Genomic DNA, 25,742 nt, shown 5'->3' with positions numbered 1-25,742 from the left:
ATATTTTTAAATTACTCCTAACTCCAGTCTGCTCCCGAGAAGCAGTTTTGTCATCCAAAACCAAGTACGAGGTAGAAAGCTTGACAAGAAAATTGCCTTAGCATATTCTTATGCCTTCTTAATTAATGTCCTAATCAAAACAACACAAAACTAGTGAATACAAGTTATTATGTCAAGACTCCACCCGACTAAGGGTAACAAAATGAAGTGAACATTTACTGGAAACAATTGGCAATTAATACAGACGTGGCTTACTGCTGCATCATTCGGTTGGGAGAAAATGAAATTCTTTGGGATTAAATAACTAAGTGTAAACAAATTAACACCAAAACATACTGATGGATAATAGTTTGTTGAACAAGTCTTATTCTAAGGCACATTGGTTTGATAAAAGTAAAATAACCACCCGCCCCACACGCACACACTCACTTTGACAAAGCTCAAAGACAGCTCCGTAGTCATAACAAAATGCCACATGGGTCCAATCAGTCCTCAGAGCCTCATTGTAGGAAGTAAGAAATTAGAAGTAGGATTTGAGTCCTGCTACAGGATAGCCCTCCATCAAAAACATCCAACAAAATATTCCACAGTCCAAACACACGGCAGCACCACAGATGGCTATAAACCTGCCTCTAAGCAGAACCCCCAACACACTACAGCTGACAAGACTTACCAAGAGATACACTGAGCGCGGTCCCCCCTACACATCTGACTCTAAACTCTGCACTGCTTTTGCCTGACCTCTGCCCAGGAGCTGAGTGTGACGTATATCTCTACCCTCTAACAGGACGACTAATGCTAACACATGTACAGTAGCATAACATCACTGCTAGCGATTTTCACACGATTTTGTGTGGGACTTTGTTCCCCTGTGTTACTGACCACTGGAGAGACAGAGGAGACTCATGTGATGAAAAGTCACAAGTGGTCAGCATGTGTGTGTGTGAGGACGGGGATAGGTATTTACAGACGAGGCCTTAGGGTAATGCTGTGCAACCATGAAGCTGTTTGGCCCCACATAAAGTTGAATGCAGAGTCGCCTGTCAGGTTCAAGGCAGTAGAAAACAGCAACTATGTAGCAAAATTACCACTGACCAACATTAATAGCAAATCCATCTTTTGAAGTAACACATTTAATAAAAAATCTCATCCTTCTTCTAAAAGCCATAAAATTGAATATTACTTAAAGAGTAATATCCAATATCCTTCCAAAAGCCCATTAAGTTAGTGAGATAAAATTATCTTTAAGGGATCGTTCCTGCACCGAGATAAAAAAAACAAAAATCCTCAGAATGCCTGGTGAGTTTTTTGACACAAAACATAATGTCATGTCCAACCGAAGTGTTTTAATGGACAAGCGGCTTCCTCTGTCCTCTCACCAAAAGGGGAAATGTAAAGAGGAGTTCCCCAATGACTGGCACAAACTTAACAAGTTATACTGACTTTACTCTGCCTAGGTGTAAACAACTACTATGAAAGGTACATCTGAAATGTATTAACTTTCAAAACAGTGTTTGAATCTATTTAACTTACTGAGGTTATAGCTAAGATGTCTTCTAAAGTAAACTTGTTCAAGTTAATATGTGACGTTTCTGTGCTTTTAATATTTCAGTAACACTTTCTATGACGCCCATATCTATGACGCATTATAAACACATGTATTATTTATTGTACTTTTATAGCACTGTATACATATTGTCATTATCAATCACAAATATGCACAATGCTTTATTTCAATAATACAACTACATAATGTATAAGGAGGATTATGAATGAGTGATTATAACTTCTATTATACATTGGGAGTCGTACAATATGTTTTACCAACATTTCGGATATAATTTATAATATCAAGAAATCTGTCCTTCAGTTAACTGTATATCACTTTTCTTTAAAAAATGTAACACATTCAACCATTTAAAATGAATTGTTTAAGATACCAGACATTTAGTTACAAAAAGGGTACTTTGAAATTCAAATATGTAACACACTCATTTCTAACACACAAGCTATGATTAAAATATTTGGTTGACTAAAAGATTTATTGTGTGTTTCTGTGTTTTTAAGTCCCTTATTGCCTTGTGTATATTCATTTAGCACATTGAATAGAACTTTTTTTATTTTACTGAAAGAATGTCATATTTTTTTATGGACAACAGGATATGATGCAAATGTTCCCATTACAAAATAATAAAACAAAACCATAATGATATAATTTGTTTGCAAAATGTGCATTAACCAACATTTTAAATACAGAATAACTTATTTGAATTTGTAGCGTGCTTCTAAATAGCTCCATCTGTAGATTTTAGCAATCGTAAATGAGCGCTTTACCTTATCACACAAGCATTTATCTCACTGTGACAGATTTACAGTCAGTCCATCTGTTAATATCACACCCAGTCGGCAAAGAGAGAACAAGATGGTTTTTATCCTGTGCCAATACCATACTTAAACGATAATCATAAGGATTTGTTATATGCATTTACTTTCCGTTATATTTTCATTCTTTATTTTTCTAAAGAAAAAAAGAAAAAGTTGGAAATGTTGTAGAATTAAAATGTATTGTCTTATAGTCTATTGTACGGTGGCTGAGAGGTGCAATCGACAATTACAAAGTGTGAAACACTTTAACAAAGCTTGAGACAAATTTACATTTTATAAAACAAATTTACATTTTATAAAACAAATTTACATTAGAAAAACAATTTTACCAAAGAAAAAACTATTTAACATTAACAAAAACAAATTAACAAGATGTGAAACACTTATACAAAGATAGAGACAAATGTACAAGTATCGAAACACTTTAACATTTGCAGAAACACTTTAACATTTCCCGAAACACTTTAACATTTGCTGAAACACTTTAACATTTGCCGAAACACTTTAACATTTGCCGAAATACTTTAACAAACTAGAGAATCAAACCGGAAAGGGAATGCCCATCATACCAGAAGTGACGTGCAAGTGATTGACACAAACTTAAGTTTGTTTTGGCGGATAGACCGCCGGTACCTATGGACCTTTATGGTTGTTAAACATGTTTTGTCCGTTCTGTGGAAACCACTTGGGCCAAGTGACATGGTTTTGCTCATCACGATATACTTTCTTTTGCTCAAGAGATACGTTCTCCTGCACACCAGAAAGTTACAGATTCGCCAAGTAGAAAGAAAGTATATTGTGATGAGCAAACCCATGTCATTTGACCCAGGTGGTTTCCAGGGGGGCGGTGTAGAACAGGTTAAAGTGTTTTAGCAAATGTTAAAGTGTTTCGGGAAATGTTAAAGTGTTTCAACACTTGTAAAAGTGTTTCGCATCTTGTTAATTTGTTTTTGTTAATGTTAAATCGTTTTTTCTTTGGTAAAAGTGTTTTGCTAATGTCATTTTGTTTTATAAAATGTAAATTTGTCTCAAGGTTTGTTAAAGTGTTTCACACTTTGTAATTGTCGATTGCACCTCTCAGCCACAGTACTATTGTCTTGACAAATTAATCCTCTTTTTGTAAGCTGCCGGGAGTTAATTTTTTTAATTACATTTTATTGATCTATAAACAAGAAATCTCAGATGCAGAGATGTCACTGGTCTTTACCTAAAAACTCCTTTTAGATTTCCCTCTATTTAGCTGTAGAATTATTATTTTTGTACATTCATGGGTTTGTTCTTTTGTTGATTAGCAAATCTGCTGTTTTCCTGCCACTGGTAGGAGAGGAGAGTGTATAACCATGGGAAGGGACAGAACCATGCTGCAAAGGTGTCTGACAAAACTCTTATTCCATGGCCCACTAGGTGGGGCCACAATGCCATTGCTGGACCTGGCAGGTCTGACAGAATTGAATTGCCTGCCATAGGAGGGCACTATACTTATTTTTAAATGAACCGTTTCTATCCAGCCTGAGAATGGGATTCACAATGCTTATCTTTTTCATACTGTGATTTATAATGTAGTGTTACTTTGAAATGTGGCCTTTGGAATAATGAACGTGCTTAAGATATAATTTTAGCCATTTCCTTATAAATAGTTGGCTTCACCTTATATATGAGTGCTCATTGCAGACAACAAATAGACAGGCAAATGTGAGAGAGAAACATGCATACAATTTCACATGAACTTCAGAATATGTGACTCAGGAGTCAGGACACAAATCAAGAGGACACCATGCAACTCTAACTCTTCCCAATTATGGCAAAACAGTTACTGACATTCCAGATCCTTAATTTAACTTTTCAACAAATCAGACACGTAGCTGTGCCTGCATAGTTGACGCATCATGCCATGAGGGATGGTTTCATGGGGCGAGGTATGGGTGAGGAAGCAGGGTCAGCTTGTTCCACATTTGGCACAGTTGCAAATGGGAGGTTCCTGATTTATGGCACTCTAGCAATGGGTGAGGTCTCTTAGAAAGATACGGTCTGGCCCCTCATGACCACCATTAGACTGGCGCATCAACATTAAGGCATCAATTTGATTCTTCTTATGTTTCTCTGATGAGGGCTGTAAAATGGTCAGATTTATGACAGGGATTAGTCACAGGTTTTATATGATATTAAAATGGTGTGAGGCTACTAGAATCCCGGCCTTGGCCTATCACTGTCAAATAAACCTATAAGTTTACATGTCTCACATTAAGTAATTCATCAACTTACACACAAAAACAGGTTAGACCAAGATAATTGAAATTACACCCAAAGAGGCTAAAATTGAAGTATTTTTCTCCTTTAGTCTCTCGCTTACATATGGTAGCTGTAGGTGATCTTGTTTCAACCATTAGGACAGCGTAACATGGGATATTGGGGTCACATAGAAACATACAGGTCAAAGAAACCTACTAAATTGGCAGCTGCCGCCCAACTGTGAAACTTTAAAAGCATTCCAAAAAAATACGTACCCTGGCAGGAAATCTGCAATTAGTCTTTAAAGCACTACTGACACAGTGCCCAGGTCAGGACTTTTGAAAGACACCTGTTATACATATTACAGGAATCTGGATTTTAAACCTTTAAAGATTGAACAAAACCAGAGTGAGAGTCTTTTACAACAGTGTCCAATACACAATATGTAGTGTTTTGCCTGGATTGAAAATGTGCTCACCATGGATTTTTCTAAGGTAAACCATCATAGCCTTCATGTCACCCATAAATTCTAGCACCAGTTTCTCTGACAGATAATGATCACTAGCTCCTCTATTCCAGCCTATCAGGTGTTCTGTGGTCAGTTTTAAGATGAGTGTGCTGACAAAAGCTAAGAAAAGCCCTCCAGTTACCTGGGATCTGCTGACATTGAGTGTCAAACTGGGTGCTGAGAGCTGGGGGCCAAGTGACTAAGTCGCCGAACAGTTTTCCTCGACTGGACAGGGTGACATCAGAGAACCATCTGGCTTGTCAAAAATGCTGCCAGCAAAAAGAATGATGGTGACCTCACAGGCTGAAGGGAAAGACTACACCCACGACATCTACAGTAGAAACTCATCACAGTAGCTGGAAAAAAATAACAGTCCCTTTATCTTCTAGTCATCAAAAGAAATTGGTAACAGGTAACGTCATAAAAGGGATAATTTCAGGAAAAATTGTGAGCCTATATGTAAATCATCTAAAAAAAGAGAATTAAAAAAAAGACAATTTCTCAAGCAATTTAATGGTCAAGTTGGATAAGAGGAGTATTTGCCAGGTAGGGATTCAAGCACAGGAAGCGTCAAACCCAGAGGTGAAGTAATATTGTGAATAGGGGAGGGATTTTGTCAGCTTTGACAACTGAGCCTGACCAGCCATTTTTCTTGCTGCTCTGAAATAGTTATTTATAGCACTGCCTGGGTGTAGACATACATTTATTTTTCATTACTGGCTGCTGTGCAGTCCAGTGACACAATCAAAATCTAACATTTTGTTTAAGAAATCCTGCAATTAAATATATATTCACACATACAATTACATCTTCGCAATGATACTAATTTGTTTTATTTGTGAGCAGCTGCAGGGTACAGTAAGAACACCTAACGGGAGTCTTCCCCAGCAGTGGTTAGCAACATCTGAGTTATATTGGTGTACAGGGTGACGCTGCAATGATTTCCAAAACCCCTCCTACAGTTCTTCTTCCCTTCCTTCCTCTCATATCCCCCTATCTCCATGTTTTTACCTCACTTTCACACATCTCCCTCCAAAACAAGCATTGCATTTTACCATCTGTCACTGCTGTCATGCCTTCTCATACCAATCAAACCGAGTTGTGTTATTCCTCTCACTGACTTTCCAGCCAATGGCCTATTATTGGCCAATTATTGATTTACATACACTGAACAAAAATATAAATGCAACACTTTTGTTTTTGCTCCCATTTTTCATGAGATGAACTCAAAGATCTAAAACATTTTCTATATACACAAAATAACCATTTCTCTCAAATATTGTTCACAAATCTGAAAAAATCTGTGATAATGAGCACTTCTCCTTTGCCGAGATAATCCATCCCACCTCACAGGTGTGGCATATCAAGATGCTGATTAGACAGCATGATTATTGCACAGGTGTGCCTTAGGCTGGCCACAATAAAAGGCCACTCTAAAATGTTCAGTTTTATCACACAGCACAATGCCACAGATGTCGCAAGTTTTGAGGGAGCGTGCAATTGGCATGCTGACAGCAGGAATGTCCACCAGAGCTGTTGCCCGTGAATTGAATGTTCATTTCTCTACCATAAGCCGTCTCCAAAGGCGTTTCAGAGAATTTGGCAGTACATCCAACCGGCCTCACAACCGCAGACCACGTGTAACCACACCAGCCCAGGACCTCCACATCCAGCATGTCCACCTCCAAGATCGTCTGAGACCAGCCACTCGGACAGCTGCTGCAACAATCGGTTTGCATAACCAAAGAATTTCTGCACAAACTGTCAGAAACCGTCTCAGGGAAGCTCATCTGCATGCTCGTCGTCCTCATCGGGGTCTCGACCTGACTCCGGTTCGTCGTCGTAACCGACTTGAGTGGGCATATGCTCACATTCGATGGCGTCTGGCACGTTGGAGAGGTGTTCTCTTCACGGATGAATCACGGTTTTCACTGTTCAGGGCAGATGGCAGACAGCGTGTGTGGCGTCGTGTGGGTGAGCGGTTTTCTGATGTCAATGTTGTGAATGGAGTGGCCCATGGTGGTGGTGGGGTTATGGTATGGGCAGGCGTATGTTATGGACGACGAACACAGGTGCATTTTATTGATGGCATTGTGAATGCATAGAGATACCGTGACGAGATCCTGAGGCCCATTGTTGTGCCATTCATCCACGACCATCACCTCATGTTGCAGCATGATAATGCACGGCCCCATGTTGCAAGGATCTGTACACAATTCCTGGAGGCTGAAAACATCCCAGCTCTTGCATGGCCAGCATACTCACCGGACATGTCACCCATTGAGCATGTTTGGGATGCTCTGGATCGGCGTATACGACAGCGTGTTCCAGTTCCTGCCAATATCCAGCAACTTCTCACAGCCATTGAAGAGGAGTGGACCAACATTCCACAGGCCACAATCAACAACCTGATCAACTCTATGCGAAGGAGATGTGTTGCACTGCGTGAGGCAAATGGTGGTCACACCAGATACTGACTGGTTTTCGGACCCCCCCAGACCCCCCCAATAAAGCAAAACTGCACGTTTCAGAGTGGCCTTTTATTGTGGCCAGCCTACATTTTTTCAGATTTGTGAACAATATTTGAGAGAAATGGTTATTTTGTTTATATAGAAAATGTTTTAGATCTTTGAGTTCATCTCGTGAAAAATGGGAGCAAAAACAAAAGTGTTGCATTTATATTTTTGTTCAGTGTACATTATTCAAGTTCCATATCTGAGACATTTAGGTGACTCGTATTCAATATTGAAAGAGCAGAGGTTATGATAGTAAATAATTCATGTTCTAATGCTTTTATTTTAGAATAGGTTGGATTGGTATTACATTTTAAAAGCATTTTAGAGGTTTGTTTCTTCTAATAGTGAAGACTGTCAGTAAAGATGGATTTCACCCAAAATGTGTTGAGTATATTTCAGTAATCTGAAATGAACATGATAATGGATTAGCATGGTTGTCTACAGTGTCTTTAAATGCTGAAATACAGTTTCATGCTATCACGTTAGCATAATGAGAACAACAGATGGGTGAAAGATTCTGGGGAAAACAGCCAATCACACTCACACTTTCGACACAGTACAGGTCTACAGGCAGGGCACTGCAGCCATATGGCTCACCATGTCTCAACCCAGGAAACTGCCGGCATCACAGGCTGCTCAAATATCCATTAGTGCAAATTACCCAAACAATGGAAGCGAATGAACTCAGGAACATTGCCAACAGATGCACAGCAGATCCCCCAAAATGATGCAGGTGGAAAAAGGGAAAAAGAGAAAGTCGTCCAGTCAAGTGAGAAATTAACTTAACTCAAATTAATTATTTTTCCACGAAGAAACTGGGACTGGGGAAACTGCAATAGCTGCCAGGGATAGGGGGTTAGGGGTTTTGTGTCAGATCTGAAGAAAAATTACATGGTAGGATTTTATATTTTTTACACTATTTATTTAGGAAGTGCTCATGCATTTAATGGCAGGTTTTTGCACTGCCTGTGCACGAGAACACTGAGCCGATCTGGATGAAGACGTTTTATCATGAGTTTACTATCTGCAAGGGGGAAATTGTCACATCTTGGAGGAAGAAATACATTTTTAGTGCACCATGATCTTCAATTTTCTTATTGATGAGCCATTATCAGCTGTATCAGAGCTGTTCTAGACCCACACATAAACCTTCTTTTTTTTTAAATGTTCTGTGTCGTGTTCATTGCCTTTACCGATTTAATACAAAACTACTTGTGTTACTCAGAGAAAGATGGAAAGGAGAGAACATATTCATAACAGCAGTACAGTTATAGCCAATTACTTTATAACAGCTATCTTAAAAAGGGAAGTCAGAAGCAATCACATGTGCTTGCCAGACTCCCTGAGGTGCAATTGATCACTTGGCAAATTATTCGGCCGTGGTTTTGACCTTGTGCTGACAAACGGAAACCTTCCAGGCCACTTCCCTCATCACACTGTGTATTTTAAGAGGCCTATTAGCATGACTGATTTCTAATATGTTCCTCAAACTGCCAGGGATGAAAGCATTGCTCTATCATTTTCAGTCTCATTCACCGGTTAATTTTTTTTAGTTAAAAATAAATCTTTGCAATATTTCTTTCTTTAGCCCTGTCTTCAAACACAAACAGACAGATATCTGTTCAGTCTTACATGATAATTCCTTATAGTGTTTTCGTAGTGCTGATGATAGGGGCCAGAAATAGATGTTGACATAAGATGGTTTCTATTGTGGACCAAGCACCTTAAATGTTGGAAATGGGGAGTTTAAGAATGCAAAGATGTCTATACGATATAGAGGAGAAAAGTAATTGAACTCCTATTCGTTGTAGAGCCATGCGCATGGACAAAACATGAACATGTTAATACCAAGCATGTTAGCTGTTGGTTTTGTTATGGAGGCAGGGCAAATGATAATAAACTAGTGTGAAACAAACTTGTCTTATATATGATAGTGTGTTATTGTGTGGTCTGGTATAAAGATTTCAGAGGGTGTACTCTGTCCAGTATGGCTGCCTAAAGTAAGCTATAAACTATAGCCCCCCAAAAATCTCAAACCAAAAGCAAAGCAATTATGTGGAAATATGCAATTACACTCTGCAATCTTTTCCTACATTATTTGGACCCAATAATAAGTGTGCTCACACCTCTTTGTTTTCATCTAACCCAGTGTGGGTGAGTATGAGTACACAAATATGCATGCATTTGGGAAAGTCAAATTAGAGGGAAATTATGGTAAAAAAACAACAATGTGTGAAAAACAGCGATGAGTCAATTGTATTGATAGAAATTTGATTATGAATCACTAAAGTGCCATTCACCCACATGATCAATAAACTGTAAGAACAATTATCACAGCAACAAGTATTTTTAATAAAAAAATATTAACATTGCAATTAAAGCTCTAAAGCAATTTACTAGAGACTATCTTCCATTGAAATCAAACCAGCCACAACTCTAAATTCTCCTCCTTACCTACAAGTCCCTCCATGCCCATGTCCCCCAGTACCTATCGGACATCCTTCGCCCACATGCCCCACTCCGGTACCTGCGGTCCTCAGACTCTGGCCTGCTTACCACCCTCCGCACCAAACTGCGAACCTTCGGGGACAGAGCCTTCAGTGTGGCAGCCCCCACCCTCTGGAACGCTCTCCCTGCGGAGATCCGCAACATCCCCACGCTTGACTCCTTCAAAAGGGCCCTCAAGACCCATCTGTTTACTAAGGCCTTTGGCCCCTAATCTATTTGTTGTTTTGTCTGTCTGACTGGTTGTCTGACTGCCTTTTGTTTTGTTATGTTTGTTTTGCCCCTGTTCTTCTTTGTAAAGCGACCTTGGGTCTCATGAAAGGCGCTATATAAATCCAAGCTATTATTATTCTTAAATTGGGCCAGTAGTGTATAAATGCGGGGCCAGTGGCCCTTTTTCCATTCCAATTCCCATTCTTAACTTTGGACTTCATTTTGACAACTGACATCATGCACGATTGTGACTCCATTACAATGACGATGTCCACATACAATATATTACCACCTGGCAGAGCACTTAAAACATCTTGTTTTAGTTCAACCAAAGCCTGCTTGAACATATTAAGGTCAATACTACGTGGACCTCAAACGGAAACTAAATGCGTTGACTACATAATCTGCATTGATATGCGAATATTTTGTTGTTGAAATGACTGGTCAAGAGATGCATTGTGAATCCGTTTTTTTGTTTGGAAAGCATTTATTAAGGAGTTCCATTCATTCATTTTCGTTAATGGCAAATACATTTTGTCATGGTGCCATGGTGTTTGATTACAGAGAAGATTATACAAAGTGGTCTTGGTGAAAGATTGAATGGCTCCCTCTTACTGGTGGCAATGTGGTCTCATGAGAGTCCCTCTTCCCATTGCTGTCCTTCTCAGTCCATTTAAATCTAAACCATGAATATAAATCTGTTCAAAAGTTATTTGGGATCCCACTGGTGTAAATGTGTTAATGTAGCTGCAGTATTCCTTTAACGCAGAAGTTGTATTCTATACAGGAAGCCGGACATACAAATGTCAACAAAGAACTCTGCTCTCACTTCATCAGCAGACAGACACTGAACACAAAATAATCAACATTAAACCAATTTACAGAGGGAAATCTGAAAAAGGGCCTTGCTTGCAGCTGTTTCGAATTCAATCACTTGTGCACGCTCCTGACCGTCACCATTCCCGGAGGCAGCAGTTGTGTGAAACAATAACTTGATGGGTGAAGACACCCATCCCTACATGAGTTAGTGAGCAAATTAAATGCAGATATCCTGAATCTTTAAGGTTTGTTGTGGCTTATGACCACAATTACAGCACAGTTGCCTTATTTGTATTTTTTTGGTAATTGTCCTGCTTGGTTCTCCTAAAATTGGGGGCTAAAATAAAGCTACGAGTCCTGCACTTCTCACCTGATCTGAATGTCAATATCATGAAAATTGCAAGTCAGAATTTCAGAACATCAAATATCATAACATTATTTCTAATGTAAAGGGAGGAAAACATTAAAACAATATAAGACAATATTAATATATATGTTTTATGAATGAACTGAATGTAAATAACTAACGAAAAATCCTTCAGGCATTTTTTATTTATCTACTATCTACCTTTATTGTATCTGTACACAGGATGCTGTTCTCAACTTTCAATAACTTTACACATTGTCTATATAAAAGGTGTTGTCATGTAATCTAAGATCTTTTGACCCGGGTCAATGTCAGCCATCCAAATTTGGTATTTTCACCAACATTATATGTGTAGTACTGGTAAATATAACAGCCTATGGACTTGATGAGTTCAGGGCCAGTAGACTTTAGCAGAACAGAAGTTCAGGACGCTTGCATCACTTGAGTTTGTTTGACAGCTGCTGGAGGTACATTTTCCATCAGCTTGTACATTTTGCAATACTTTTAGCATATTTTAAGGTAGTTTGCCGTTGAGCATTACATGTACAGTATATATGTAGGTATATAGGTTCATTAAAAAGGTATATCATGATAGTGGTACTAGACCATGTGTGATTATTCCATTAGTATTGCTTAACTGACTTGTTTGTTGTTTTGGTAGTAAAGGGACATGGACAGTTTCTAAAACAAGCTTTCACGTGTTTTGTTCGGCATGTCTTACAGATCCAGATTTATGGGTCTGAATTCAGCAGTGTCACACAAGGACATACAGGTTATTTTCCGTCAAAGTATTGCCATTACCATCTTTAGTCTTTCTGGATGGAATTAACCGCCTTTCGCCATATTATTTAACTCTACAGTATGTATGAGACTCACATATACATTGAGCAGATGATGTCTTATTAGCAATGTTCACACTTCTCCACACTCATGTCAGGGTTAACAACTCTCACGCATCTGGCGTGTGACACACGCTTTCACTCCCAATCTCACGCTCTCACACTGCCCAAACTATTCTCACGCCAAAAACAAGATGAACCGGGGTCCGGCGATCGTTTTTGGTTGGTTATTTACAATGTTGAGTTGACAGCTGCTCAAGCTGTCGATCCGCCCCCACCACTCTTAACAACGTTAACAGACAGCAGAGCAGTGGGAGCCGGTTGGTCAATCCCCGACCCATATTGCGCATGCGCAGATCTAAGATCCAGTAGAAATGATAAAAAAGTAAAAGTCTGCTGCTTATTGTTCTACTAGGCCAAAATAGAGTCAAAGACTATATGAGAGTGAGTGTGTTAATTAATATATTTGGCAGTTTGGAGTAAGTCTGTAGATTTGTTTGTGTGTGTGTTTCATGTAGATTTGTTTGTGTGTGTGTTCCATGTCTCACGATAATTAATTTTGTTGGATACATTTTCCCGGAAATTATTGCGATAAACGATAATATTGTCGGCACCGTTGTATGACCATTTTAGACCACTGACATAATGATAATATATAATAATAATTCAAGTACATCCTTTCAAACTGCTAGTCACATCCTCATGTAAATGGAAATGTATCGAGTTCATTTTTATTTATCATACGATAAGTCATTTAATTGTTTATCGCACAGGCACACAATAAAACAGTGGAAACAAACATGTGTTTGACTTTCAATAGTGAATGAAACTGTGTGCCCTTTATAGTCTGTGTCCAATATTGTATATATTGTATATATATCCTATATATGTGCTAAGGTCCCGCTGCTGACACAATAGCAGTCATTTAGTGCGCATATGTGTAATTAAACCCATGATATCAAAATCTCACTCCAGCCAGGTACCCAAAGTTGGCAACCCTGCTCATGTACAGTATATGTGTTGCAATGAGTGGCAGTTTGAAGAGGTCTGGTGATCTGTGGTTGTATTCGGATTCAGTTGGACATGTACAGTAATAGGGTTGCTCTTGTTGCTTTTCAAACTGTTCCTATTTGTTTCCCCCCTGCTGAGGTGAAATGGAAAGCTGGGATGGGGCAATAGATTGTAAAGACTGCTTTCTGTCTGACACATACAGACGTAGGCTGTCTTGGGGGCACCAGGTGGGCAGTATATAAATTATGGACATGTCATGTCCCCAACACACCCTCCAACACTCCCTACTTTCATTTATCAGCAGACATATTTGAATACTGTAAAGGAGGGACTTCTAGTGAGTTAGAGGTTGATATATTTCTACACAATTCCGAAATTGAATACGGTTTATGCAAATGTTAATGAGAATGAGAATTTGCTGATATCCGCGAAGGGGATCAGTTCACAGTTTATCTATTACAGTGATTTCATAGTAGATCAACTTGCGTGTAGCATTGCTCAGAAGAAAATATGGCTTGGTGACCTACATGAATTTGCCAAAATTACTTTTTAAGAAGTTGCCAAATTGCAGGGGATACAACTGTTGACCTTGAGGCCAGATTTTACTACGTGGGTCAAATACCTATAGGCGCATTCACACTGCGGTACTTTTCCCACAAAGGTTCATGCGAACTTAGTTCATGAGAACTCTTTTATCGCGTTCACACCAAAAAGAGCCGGTACTAAAATTAGTTCATGCGAACCTTTTTACCCCCTCGAAAGTCCCTGCTAGAGAGCAGGGACTTTCGAGCGGCTCTTTTGTGAGAAAAGAGCTATATTTCTGATTGGCTGGGCGGATTGCAAACCACGCCCCGTAAAACTCCCAAAAAGTTTTGTGAAGCCGCCATTTTATTATCCTCGCATTAGCATTATTAGCATTAGCATTAGCCCAGCGCAGAAACGCAGAGAGACTAATTTATGGCAACACAAAATAAAACATGGGAGCGGTGGAGATGAGGAGGTGTCGGCGTTCTGGCGATTTACTCGGAAGGCTTCAGTAGAAGCTGCTGGGACTCCAACTCCGGGGACTTCCGGCCGGGGACTTTGGGCAGCAGTATACGCCGTGAAGTGGTTTGGGGCCTGCCAGTAAACCCAAAGCAGAAGAAGAAGAAGTGACATCAGCGGCTTAATTTGCCTAATCCACCCCCAGGGACTTTTTCCGGTGTGAACGCGATCTGTACTTAGTTCATGCGAACTAAAGAGTTCGCATGAACTAAGTTCGCATGAACCTTTGTGGGAAAAGTACCGCAGTGTGAATGCGCCTAATGTTTAATCACCTTAACCCTTGGGCCACATATTCCCTTAAATTCCAGCTTAACACAAACAGACAAACGTAAAAAAAATAACTGCCCCTCTCGTGGTACTGATAGTTGTGTATCAATGCTACTATCAATTGCTTAAGTAATTCAGAGTAAGATGGAGGCACAAAGCATTGTCACTGAATTGTGTCCAAGTTTTTATCACACCCGCCTTGCTTCCTTGCCTGCATGGTTTTCCCTCCCTTTCATGGCCAAGAAGATGAGCCTGGCATCTCTGCTATTACGGACCTATACATAGCCAGCCCTGCTGATGGGATGATGGCCACTTGACAGTGATAACATTTAAGCTCTAATTTAATATCACTGGCTATTAGTTCTTGTGATTTATGTTCCAGTTTAATTTGAAATACTTAATTTATGATGGAGTGTTTATAGTCGTGACGTGATGTGTCTTATAGCCGTATATTCATATGCCTGCCTACATTCCAGTCATACATTTCTGAGCCCCATCTTTTCCAAGATGAGAAGGGGTTGTATTTAGAAAGAGTTACACCATTATAGAACTGTATTGATAGTAATAGTGTGTGGCAGATAAGTGCACAGAGTCTTAAGCATAAGCATAAGCATACACAACAACAATACAATACAATTACAAAAACACACCCACAAACCTAAGTACAGTCTTTGGTATATTCATTTGTCTTACGTGCTAGTGGTTCACTGGCTAGTGCTTCCCTGAGTCATTAAAAAAAACAATGCGTATAATACGTACAATTATATTTTCTAAGGGCAGACTCAGTATGTGGATTAGTGATGTATTGGTTGGTCACAAAACCTGCACTTGCAGAGTATCCCAAACTAGGTTGCAGTTTTCCAGTTTTTTTTGTAAAAAATGTGTTTCATTACATTTTGAATGTGTCTCTTTGTCCCCTCTGAGCCAACGCAGATGTTACAATGAAGATTTTGATAAATATACAGTTTGAAGTATAAAACAGTGTTAACAACCTCATAGATTACATGCAAAGAATAATCCTGGGGTGAAGGACAGTCGAAAGGGGGACTGACCAGAACAGCGCACATTTCCTTCGGTTGATGTGTGTTAGTGTGTTGCACCTGTGTCTGGTGGAGTTACTGTACATTTGATTTCCTGTTTTCTGGTCCTGTCACCGTGTGGACCAAAGCAAAATGCCTTTGGGGTGAGCACACGTGCTACAATCTCCCCGTCCTCAGCTGTTGGTGCCGGCCTAACAGAGCAGAGCGGCTGCGTGAGACTTTAAACAGGGGGTGGGTTTATGTGTCGCTAAGATGCCCTTACTCTTCTGCTGGTAAACCTGGAGGGCAACATGCTTCCTAAACATTTTCTCTCAAAAGGCTTTTACAATAGCGTTGTAGAGAGCTGATAATAAGCACATTATAAAAACATCTAAATAGTGGATTTAATAATAATAATAATAATAATGCATTACATTTTTTATTAGAGCGCTTTTACAGGTGCTCAAAGCGCTTTACAAGTACACATTACACATATTAGACATGTAAGAGTCATTACTGCGGACATTACCCACAGATTTGATCACTTTTACAAAATGAAGCAGCCTACAGCTAATTGTTTTGATTTGTAAATAAGTAAAGCCTTAATTTATGCATTCATATAGGTACATGGGTTGATGAAGGCCCAAGTTATATGACATTTTGTAATCTGCACATGCTGTGGACAACATCTTTGAACATGCTGGATATACGTACAAGCCTTGACCTGTCGAACATGCCCTTGTGCATCAAACTTCTCTCTTTATTAAATAGCCTTGTCAGAAAAAATTGCCCAAAAGTGGCAGTATTGTTTAGATCTTAAAACAATCTCTTACTACTTATGATTCATGGAACCGAATGTGAGATTTAATAATGTTGAGCTCAATGAAAGGGCCTGCAAACACCTCTGTATACTTACATTAACTTGTAATTATGGAACCAGGTCAACATTATGGTGAAAAACTCAAGACGACATTTGAGGGAAAGCATGTTTTTTCTCCTTCTATATTTGTTCTAATTTTTCAAGTCTCACTAACAGATTTACCCTTTCCAGTCGGGTGGTTAGGATACAGGATGTTTGCAGTTAAAAAAATACAACCCCTCGACAGGTTAATATAACATTTAAAAAAGTAAATCTCTGTAGAGACCTGAGCAAAAGCTGCTATTTAGACAGCCTTTATGCTAAACCAGGGGTGTCCAAACTAAGGCCCGGGGGCCAAATGTGGCCCGCAGGACATTTTTGAATTGGCCCTCAGCAAATTAAAAAAGTATAAAGAAATATGGCCCACAAATGAAACTTGTGCTTTTCATATATTGTACTTCTTAAATATATATGTAAAAATATATTACACAGTAGTATTCATGTGTTAATAAGCCCAGTTTTGAAATAAATTCACGTCAATTCATGTTGAAAACATTTTCTAACAAATCTTAGTTGATCAAAAAAAGCCTAATAACTTATTTACATAACAAGCTTGAAATAGACCCTTCATATTGCCCATTATTATAATCACTCTGAGGTCTCTGTTTTAAGGGATGAGCTGCCAACAAGATAAATGAAACCCTAGAGAGCTGTGATGTAGGCTGTTTTTTTTCTAAAAGCATAATTATGTCTCAAGCCTAATTTACCTACATTTTGCGAAATTATAACTTAACTTACAAGGCAATATACCTCACCTCTATAAGTGGCCAAGCCCTTCGTATATTTTTCTGTATGTGGCCCTCGGTGAAAAAAGTTTGGAAGCCCCTGTGCTAAACAGTTTCGTCCTGCTTTTAAAAAGTAAGCAGTTAACACATTCAAAGAGCAATTGGAATAATTTGCCATAAGTCAGAGAGGAAAACACTGAGACTGTCAAAAAGAAGACTTTATGTGTATGAAATGTTCAAAAATAATAAGCAATAATGTTGTTCGCCATTTCTAAGATCGTATCTTATCTGACCTTAGTCTTTCAAAAACAAAGTGCTTATCCATACACAGATATAAACATAAAAACACATGAATTTAAGTTCTATTGATTTAAATAAGTTATCACTTACATACTTATATTTCTATACTTATTTACGTATATTTTTCTAATTCCTAATATTTACCAAGGGGCAGTGTATCTCATTAGTTTCATATGAACAAGCATTTCAATTTAGATTGTGCTTACACCAAGACCTTTAGATTCTGCTAGCTCACATAAAGTCTTAAGAACTAGAAAGCTAGTGATGAAGCGCTGATCCCCAAGGACCTGATTGATTGTCTTCTATAGTTTGAGCTGAGGTCAACCCCTGCGGGATTTTCCAGAGAACCGAAATGTCACAAAGGTAACTCAATGACCCTTTAGCTATAACTATACATTGTCATTCTAAAAGAAGAGATATTATAGATATGATATGTTTACAGTAGTTTCACATTCTCAAAATGTCACAGCTGCACTGACAAATGATTCCAGTGCAATAAAAGAAAACTCAACAGAACTACAGAAAGAGGCGTTGGGCTATTTGAGGCTGTGTACTAAGAACTGCAACATGCTGAATATTGTAGTATCTATAAATACATAACTGGTTTCATGATATCACATACATTACATCAAAGACTCATATTGTGTTAATGTTGTACAAGCTACATTTTTATTGCACCATATCAGAAGACTATTGTGCCACTTGAGTTACATTAGAGCCTAATTTATGGTGGCCCCAGAACAAATCCCTGAAACTATTACGATTTTGGATTAACTTGTGTATCCCACTCAAGCCCGTCAAAACGATGTGCAAATCTCATTGGTAAATCTATACAGATGGAAATATTTGACAACACTCTTATCTCATTGCTTTATTTTAATGTCGTACGGTGTATAAACACATTTAAGCCTCTTTAACTCTGTCAACTCCCATTGTTCCAGATAGTTAAGTCTGCTAAGTCTACCAACTCAACGCCTGTAAACCCTGTTCCACTGCTACATAATAATACTGTCTGCAGCAGGGTGAGAACCAGAGACAAAATCTACAGTACTGGTAGATATTGGCTGAAGTTAACAGAGGAAATCATAACAAGTTTATTAATCTCTGGTATAGCATTAAAATGGTAGCCAAAAAACTTCAAACTGTTCATTGATGTATACGATAATAAACCCACCAAAGAATATACAGAAGAGGTAACACCTTTCCAGGAGCCATATCAATTTAAAAACGAGCCCTCTTTTGTAAGTTCTCTCACCATTTGATAATGAGGATAATGGTGTTTTTCAAAAGTATATTTTTGAACTGTCTGATGGTTAGCAAATGTACATTTAATAGTTTTGGTGATGGAATCATGGAACAATTCAAACTCAAAAAGGTACAAGAGCTTGATGCAGTGTTGCTAAGTTGCCAAACTTAACACTATCTTAAAAACTATTTGGACCCAGGTTGCAACTTTTTTTGAAAAGCAGAAAATCAAACAACACTCAAATGTTTTGTTTGGTGTTTTTCTACCTTTTTATATGACTTAAGTTGATCTGCCCATGAATGCATTAAGTCACCCATATGAAAATGTGAGTATGATGTCGCCTGGAAACGTAGCAAATGGTGCTGGAAACTTTCATTACACAAGAGTTGGCAATGGTGGCTCAAAAGGGAAAGTGCAATCCTACCTTATACAGAAAGGCACCTGCCACTATAATTGAATTTGGGCAAATAAGATAAGTCAAGTTGAAGGAAAGGGGATATGATTTTTCCACGGCACATTGTTGTGATTTAGGCTGATAATATGGATATTTCTTACATTTTTTTATTACAGGATGCACCTAGACTTGATTTTTGTCCCCACGAAAAAAGACAGACCTGGCCCTGGTTACGACGAGGCCTTGGAGGCACCTGCCTGGTGCCGCACAACTGTCAGCCATTTAACATAAAGATTAGCAACAGTTGTTGCCACGTGTCAACACAGCAATGAACACATGCTTAAGGTGGTGGTGTGGGAGAAGATAGTAGTAAGTCTACAGGAGGTGACGCAATTAATGTATGATTCCTATAAGCAAAAGGAGAGAAAACTCTTCTCACCTAAAAGTAACACCAGGCCAAAACTAATCTGCTACATCTAAAGTTAACTAACGATAAGAACTGTTGCTGAAGAAGCGATTAAATTTAGTCTCTTAAAATACTTTTTATGTAGGAGGCAATAGATAGACACATGCAACATTGTTTGTACACTGCCTTTCCTTTTCATAAAACCAACTAGCCTGTATGGATAAACTGCAAACCATCAATGACTTTCAGAACTAACGGAAAAAAAAAAGTGTGTTCAACTCTAAATAAAAAAATAAAAGACTCACGGCATTTGTTTTGCTTAGCCTTTTTCAAACGAATTCAATGGATTTCAAAGGAGACCCCAATGTCACAGAGCAGTAAAGCCGGCTCAAAAATCAATCTCAACATCTAAGTCCAGGCAAGCTTTAGGGCAGAGCCACATTAGGTGCAGGAAAGCTCATCAGATTAGCTCTTGTTAATGACCTGCTGTGGGATGGGAGTGTTAAAAGCAAACAATCTTCAACAATGATACCAAACAATTCAACCAACAACTAATATCAAATTTGATTTAAAAAAAGATAAGGGAAAATCCAGTTTTTTTAAATAATCAATTCATTTTATAGTATGGCTATTATTTATTCATAAAACTCAGGACTGAAGAAAAATAACCCATTTTTGCAAGATACAAAAAAGAGCTAAATAACATCAAAAATATGTTTTATAGTGTTTACAGCAAAAGGCTCCTTTGACTCAGAAGGGCAATAAAACAGCATTTGTTGCCCTTAGGTTGCGCCATGAAATGTAGCCGAGGCTTTTTGCGAGAAAACACTCTACCCCATAAACACAAAGTGTGACCCCCAATAAAACCGAATAAATGAAAAAAAAAGTCTCAATGCAAGAGATTTACCTTTCCTGTGGCATTTTCACACGTCAGTGTTCTAATGAAGAGCTTCACAGATTGTAACACAAGGTACTAGTTGCTCCTTCGCCTCCTGTGACATATTGCCGGAGTGATATAGAGCCGGCAGGTGGGAAATAGCAGTAAGAGGAGGAAAGTGAAATAGGAAAAACAGGGAACGGATAAGTGCTAATGTGAATGACCAGACAATCTCTTTGACCACAAATCTGTTCAATCATTCAAAGATTAATTATCACAAAACCAAAGGAAACACAAGACTACAATTCTAGCAACTTGGAGCTTTCAGTTACCCTATTATTAAATAAATACAAATTGTATTCTCTTACAAAAATACAGATTGGTTGTAATATTTGATGGCCTGTTCAGAGAGTGACAAAGGACAGGTTTTTATATAATTTACATGTAAAAAAATGTGGACCACACATTATCCGGTAACGAGATCACTAAAAAGGGCCAGAGGTGTTGAGGCGGAAACTATGCAACTCTGATTTTACACTGAAAATACAACAAGGTCCTTGTTATGCAGTAAAAAGGGGATACTAGGAGAGGACCTAATAAAACGGTAAGTGTGTTAATAAAAGAGGAATTTGTCAGTTTCCATTTCATTTTAGTTGCTGTTATTGCAAAAAATACAGTTGCACTCAAACTTAATGAATGGCTTGATTGGATATTAGTTGTTGGTTTGTCAAGATTTGTCAAGCCGTTATAATTGTTTTGATATTATAGGATAATTATGACTAGCCTAGCTGCAGTTGTAATCTATTCATTTTAAAATAAATAATATTGTAATCCTTTTCTCTCACTAACAAGAGTTAAGACATCTTAAAAACAAAATAACTTTCTGGCTATATTGCAAGTTAAGTGTATTTGCGACATCAAATCCAATCAAGCCATTCATTAAGTTTGAGTGCAACTGTATTTTTTGCAATAACAACAACTAAAATGAAATGGAAACTGACAGATTAAAATTATAATTGCATAAACATGTTACCTGGTGTATATGGTTTTGAGCAGCTTTGTATTAACAGAACTGTTAATACAAATATTTCTCAGACAAAACTCTTGTTGGCTCACACACAATCTTAGAGAATCATGCTGAATATCATGTGTTGCTGCATATCCTTAATTAGTTGATCTAAATTAAGCAGCGGAATGAAAAATCCATGTACTGTAACCTTTTAATTTGTCGCTTAGCAGGTAATATAATGAAATGTTGCTACACATTCACACAAAATACTACAATTTGCTCTTATTCCCTCCTGCGAACATAACAAATAGTTGACCAATAAAGCCAGCTTACAGTAGTATCAAGAAGAATCCAGAATACATTATACCCAACAGTACGGCTGCATAGGACTACACACGCTTTAATGGTGTTCAATCTGAGACAAATAGCCTGTTTGCCACCAATAATGACTGCTCAAAGAGGTAACTAAAGTCATTCCTATAATACACAATTCTGCTAAGTAAAAATTCAGTTGGATTGCGATTCAGCTGCAAAATGTGTTAGTCGCCTTATGACCTAATACAGTGTTGAGATACAGCTTTATAGAAAAGCTGCGAGACTGAACGTACGGCCTGGACATGTTTTCACGGCAAGAGGCCGGACTTAAAAGACTTTACCAGATGCATTTTTGTTTCGCGGACGTTACAGCATGATTTTGCAAAATATATACTTTTTACATTTCTACAAAATCTACAAATCTTCAAGACAAGATATGGTATTTTGAAAATGACTGGTGTTTCTTTTGCCTTTCAGTAACAAAAAAAAGTGTTTACATATTCTTTTGATTTAACTAAGACAAACAATTTCAGTAGATCACCACATTCACCTAAAACGTTGCTTGTGTTTAACATAGTTTTACAGATTGAATGATGTTGATTTCTGTATTTTGAATAAATAAGATCTATTCCCTGTGGGCAAAAATGTTTAAGAAGCAAGTAGTACAGTAGTTATGCTTCTTATATTAGAAGACATCAAACATATTTAAATTCTCATGTGATAAGTGTTTAAAAATAATTATGTGCTTGAAACATTTTTGAATTATGTTAGCTATGTTTAATCAACATAGTAATTGTACTATATTCTCTTGCACAATGCATGTATACTTGTAAAGTGTAAGATAACATTAAACTTTGCAGCGCATCCCAAATGTATCTCTTGGGAAAAGACGATGACCAAAGATTGATTCAGTGGCAAATATCGTAGTTTGTACTAAGGATTTATAGGTCATTTTTGGTCAAAATGTTTAGGTACTAAAAAAGGTCTCACCTTTAGAGTGGAGAACTAGGGGCCAGTATTTATAATTGAAAATTATTTAATTCAAATTCACTTAAATACTACTTTATAGGACATATCTAAATACTTAATTTTGAGGCATACTGCAGAATAAAGTTTAATTGATATATAAATTAAGGCTTGACACTGCGTGAAATTTCCTGCAAGTGGACATTCCAGCACATATAAAACTTATTTTCAGCAATAATTCCCATCACTATCGAAAGCATTGGGAGTTACAGTGTATTCATGAATACCATCACCCAAAGTTCTGTGGAACAAATACATCTTTCATACAGTAAGCACCAGGCATGTGCTTTAACTGGACACACCTTGGCCTTTTTAGAGTGGATCTAACTTTCTCTTACCTCTGCAAGAGTTCACTGGTTGTCTCGGGGGGATATCCACCACTTTGTCCTTTTCCCAGCATTTTTGTATGGTCTCTCTTGACTCTCTCAGTGCTACTTGTCCGATCCCAAGCTTGCTGCATGGCAAAACAAACTCCCTAGCACCACCTGCAGCCTTAACACCCCCCTCAAAAATAACCACTACAGTTAAGACAGCAAATCCTGATGAGTCAACCTTCTGAGCCAGCTATGTTTTTCTCTCCCCTTACTTGCATGGTCAGATGACAGAAAGCCCAGCAGGAAGGGAAAGAACGGCTGCTGAGCTTCAGCAGGGGTTCTTCCACTCAGCTACTCCTGATCGACAGCTGCAAAGGCAGCAAAGCGCCCTTTAGGCTATTCTCTCCAACTCTCTTTTCCTAGAAAACAACCCAATCTACAATTACAGGACATTTGTTCACTTCCCCTCTTCTCTCCAGTTTCAAAAGATGGGAAAATCAGATCAAAGCCTCTTCAAAGGGAAACAGAAGGTTGACTGAGTGAAGTTTAAGAGGGATAAGCAGAAGAGGTGGGCTCAGGGGACGGCAAAAGGGGGGTGAGTAGAAAGGGACTAAATGGGAGTCCCTGCCCGGGACAGCTTCACGCGGCACAACAACAGGGAAAAGAAAGTCCCCCCCTGCCACAACTGATTATCACCTCCACAGTCTTGCACAAACACACAGCCACAGACACACACTCCCTCACATATTCTGGCCAATGAAGGGATTCACTGGGGTTCTGGGAATGCAATCAGTCACTCAGTAGGTGTCGTGATCAATTTAGCTGCTGAATCCTCGGAGCGGTCTGTTCTCCTGCCCCTGGAACACCGCGTCAGATTATTCACATTTTGTAATGGCCAGGCAGTCTTGGGTTTCACATCTATGAGCCAAAAGGTGGGGCGTGCGTGGTAATAAATCACCATCAGGGGAAGAAAAGTACTGAGTGAGAGCATATTAGTAATCCTTTAAGGATATGCCACACCTCAAAAGCAAAACATAGGGTCTAGCTTGGTGTTTCCAGGTTGAATTATTTCATAATATGTCATTTGGCAAGGTGAATGATTTTGAGATTGAAACGTATACTGTCAAAAGGATCAGTTCGAGAATCGCATTTGTCATGTTTAATACAAGAAACCATAACTGTGCCTCAACAATTTGTTATTTAGGACAAATTGTTACACCTTTTAAAGGTTACCAAATACAATTCAAAATTTAAATAACAAGAATAGAAAGATTACAAACATCCAGTTTGTAAATTCCAAGAGGTTTGGCTACTTTGCTTTAACTTAAAAAAGTTGTGGAAAATCAATGAATTGGTTTTATAAAATGCTAAAATGTGGACCATGTAAAGAGTGGCCTAACTCAAGCATTCTAACTATTTAAATCAGGCTTTTTGACTTATCATAGTACTATGAATACATTGATTAATCTACAGCGCTGAGTTTACTGGTTGGCACGTGGCCAAAAATGGTTTGCCATGTGCCGCTAGCTAACTCACAGATTATAAACACCGAAATCACAAACAGTCCAGCATTCAAATTTGATTAAATAAGGCAAGGCCATCTGGCTGAACATAAATGAATGCTGTTTTTATGTCATTTTGCTCTGTATTTAAGAGTAACTAACCTCTATAGATAAAAGCAGAGTCAATATAATGCCAAAATAACTTTATTTAACCAACCAAGAGATCTGATATTATCTACATCATCGCATTGTATGCTTCAAAAAGGCAACATTCAAAACATATCTAACAGATTCTGAGCTGGAAGCAACAAGAAACTATCGCTAAGCGTTGCGTGTTTGCAAGCACATGCATATACTCATGTGACAACTCTACATAACAATCCCCCAGCTTATTTTTGGCCCTGTGACCAAGCAGATACCACTGTAACGGTAGTGGTTTCTATAAACAGAAGTGAATTATAATGAAACCGTTTGTCCAGTGAACCTCCTGCAATCTTTGAAAACCATCAAACTCCATAGCCACGATACAACAAATACTTCCCAACAGTTCCCTACTCTTACATCACCATTCTCTTTAAAATTATACCATATGAGCAACCATGTTGTAGCCACTGCAATTTAAGGAATGAAAAAAAGTTATTTGAAAACAAACATCTACATAGAGACAGAAGAAATGAATACGCTAATTATACCTTCAAACATATCACAGTCGCACCCATGTTAAAATCTAAATCATGCAGCTGACTGAGTCTGTGCATGTGTCTGACTGTTTGCAGTTGCAAAATGATTTACCTGAAGCTAGTCGTGCAAACAACTGCTTATTCCTTGACAACCATTGTGCTTTGTTTATCAATATTTGTCTGTTAATGTGCAAATGTTTAAGCCTTAAACTTTTGACGCATGATATCTTATGGTAACTAATATTTTGAAGAAATCACATTTTCTAAACAATAATGTCAGTGCTAAAGAATATTTGTGTATGTCACA

At 38.2% G+C, this 25,742-nt stretch overlaps 1 protein-coding gene across 2 annotated transcripts in view; it reads right to left on the bottom strand.

The window, feature by feature from the left end:
- The window catches only part of rbm20 (RNA binding motif protein 20), a 52,267-nt gene extending 28,435 nt beyond the window's left edge, over window positions 1-23,832 (bottom strand). Inside the window, exon 1 of one of the 2 annotated variants that reach the window (XM_034111401.2) lies at window positions 23,278-23,832. In XM_034111401.2, coding sequence (XP_033967292.1) covers window positions 23,278-23,399 — 122 coding nt within the window. In that variant the 5' untranslated portion in view covers window positions 23,400-23,832. Of the gene's footprint in view, window positions 1-673; window positions 826-23,277 lie in introns of those variants that run through there. The other variant, XM_034111486.2, reaches the window with a different exon arrangement.
- Between the last annotated feature and the right edge of the window lie 1,910 nt (window positions 23,833-25,742).

This window comes from Pseudochaenichthys georgianus, chromosome 1, assembly GCF_902827115.2.
Source record: "Pseudochaenichthys georgianus chromosome 1, fPseGeo1.2, whole genome shotgun sequence".
Classification (NCBI taxonomy): Eukaryota; Metazoa; Chordata; class Actinopteri; order Perciformes; family Channichthyidae; genus Pseudochaenichthys; species Pseudochaenichthys georgianus.
Note: the sequence above shows the minus strand (reverse complement) of the source record. Positions and strands in the feature narration are given on the sequence as shown.